The sequence below is a fragment of the Eimeria tenella genome, genomic scaffold, assembly GCF_000499545.2.
Source record: "Eimeria tenella Houghton genomic scaffold, Eth_scaff2253, whole genome shotgun sequence".
Lineage (NCBI taxonomy): Eukaryota > Apicomplexa > Conoidasida > Eucoccidiorida > Eimeriidae > Eimeria > Eimeria tenella.
In genome coordinates this window covers 2,522-3,791 of record NW_013542109.1, presented here as the reverse complement: position 1 = coordinate 3,791, position 1,270 = coordinate 2,522, and the positions used below count along the sequence as shown (strand labels likewise).

At 53.5% G+C, this 1,270-nt stretch overlaps 1 protein-coding gene across 1 annotated transcript in view; it reads left to right on the top strand.

The window, feature by feature from the left end:
• Positions 1-196: 196 nt before the first annotated feature.
• ETH_00043050 (phosphoserine aminotransferase, putative) overlaps positions 197-1,270 on the top strand; it is a gene marked incomplete at both ends in the record, with an annotated part of 1,881 nt that continues 807 nt past the window's right edge. Inside the window, 4 exons of the mRNA XM_013374742.1 lie at positions 197-233; positions 463-551; positions 751-935; positions 1,135-1,258. Of these exons, the coding sequence (XP_013230196.1) occupies positions 197-233; positions 463-551; positions 751-935; positions 1,135-1,258 (435 nt within the window). The remainder of the gene's footprint in view (positions 234-462; positions 552-750; positions 936-1,134; positions 1,259-1,270) is intronic.

Genomic DNA, 1,270 nt, shown 5'->3' with positions numbered 1-1,270 from the left:
CAGCCGCAGCAGCAGCGGTTACGGCCGCCAAAGCAGGAGTCTTTTGCCTCCACAAAAGCTCAAAAGTATTTATTTTCGGAATTAATCTTTTGACATTTAATTTGCTTCCATTTGGAGCTGCGTGGGGCGGGGAAGGCTCTTGGTTTTGAGGTGTACGTACACGCCGTGCTGCACCAGGTGACCCCGAGCAGCAAAGATGTCGCAGTCAAAACGCCTCTTGAACTTTTCTGCCGGTAAATAGAAATAAAATTAAATTATTTAATTTATGAAATTAAACCATTTAATTTTATTTCCTTTTTATTCGCCATCTAAACGCGCACATGTGTCCGTACACCTGAAACCCCTGCGGTGTCTGGCCGCCTGCGGCAACAGACAGCAACATAACATTTGCTGCTGCTGCTGCTGCTGCTGCTTCCGCTGCTGCTGCTGCTGCTGCTGCTTCCGCTGCTGCTGCTGCTGCAGGGCCCTGCCAGCTGCCTGTGGAGGTCATGGAAGATGTGCAGCGCGAGCTGGTCGACTTCAGAGGCTGGGGAATCAGCGTGATGGAAATGGTTTGTTGCTGTCGCTCTTGCTGCTGCTGCTGCTGCTGCTCTTGCTGCTGCTCCCCTTTGCTGCTGCTCTTGCTGCTGCTGCTGCTGCTCTCGCTGCTGCTGCCACTAGGGCACTTAGCCCTGCGCAGCCGGAGCCAGTGCTTTTCCCTCTGCTGCTGCTGCAGCATCCCTGCTGCTGCTGCTGCTGCTGCTGCTGCAGAGCCACCGCGGCCCGCACTTCAAGAAGGTGCTGCAGGAAGCAAAAGAAGCAGCAACTCGTTTTCTTGAAATTCCCCAAACTCACAATTTGCTGTTCATGTCTGGAGGGGCCACAGCGCAGTTTGCTGCTGAGGCTTTAAACCTTTTAACTCCGGAGTTTCCCAGGGCCGACTACGCCATCACGGGGTAAACCCTAAACCCTAAACCCTAAACCCTAAACCCTATACCCTAAACCCTAGGCGCTGGCGCTGCGCCGAGTGCTGGCGCCGCCTAGACCCTAGCAAGGCTCTTCTCGCTTCCTCTCCAGCCGCCAGCCGCGCTCAGCACTCAGGGTCTAGGGTTTAGGGTTTAGGGTTTAGGGTTTAGGGTTTAGGGTTTGAGGCAGGTACTGGAGCAAATACGCCATGAAAGAAGCCTCCATGTACGGGGAAACAAAAGCTGTCACAGATGCTGCTGCTAAAGACTACCTCGAAATAGACCCTGTCGAAACTTGGGAAATGAGCGAAAAGGTAGGGTTTAGC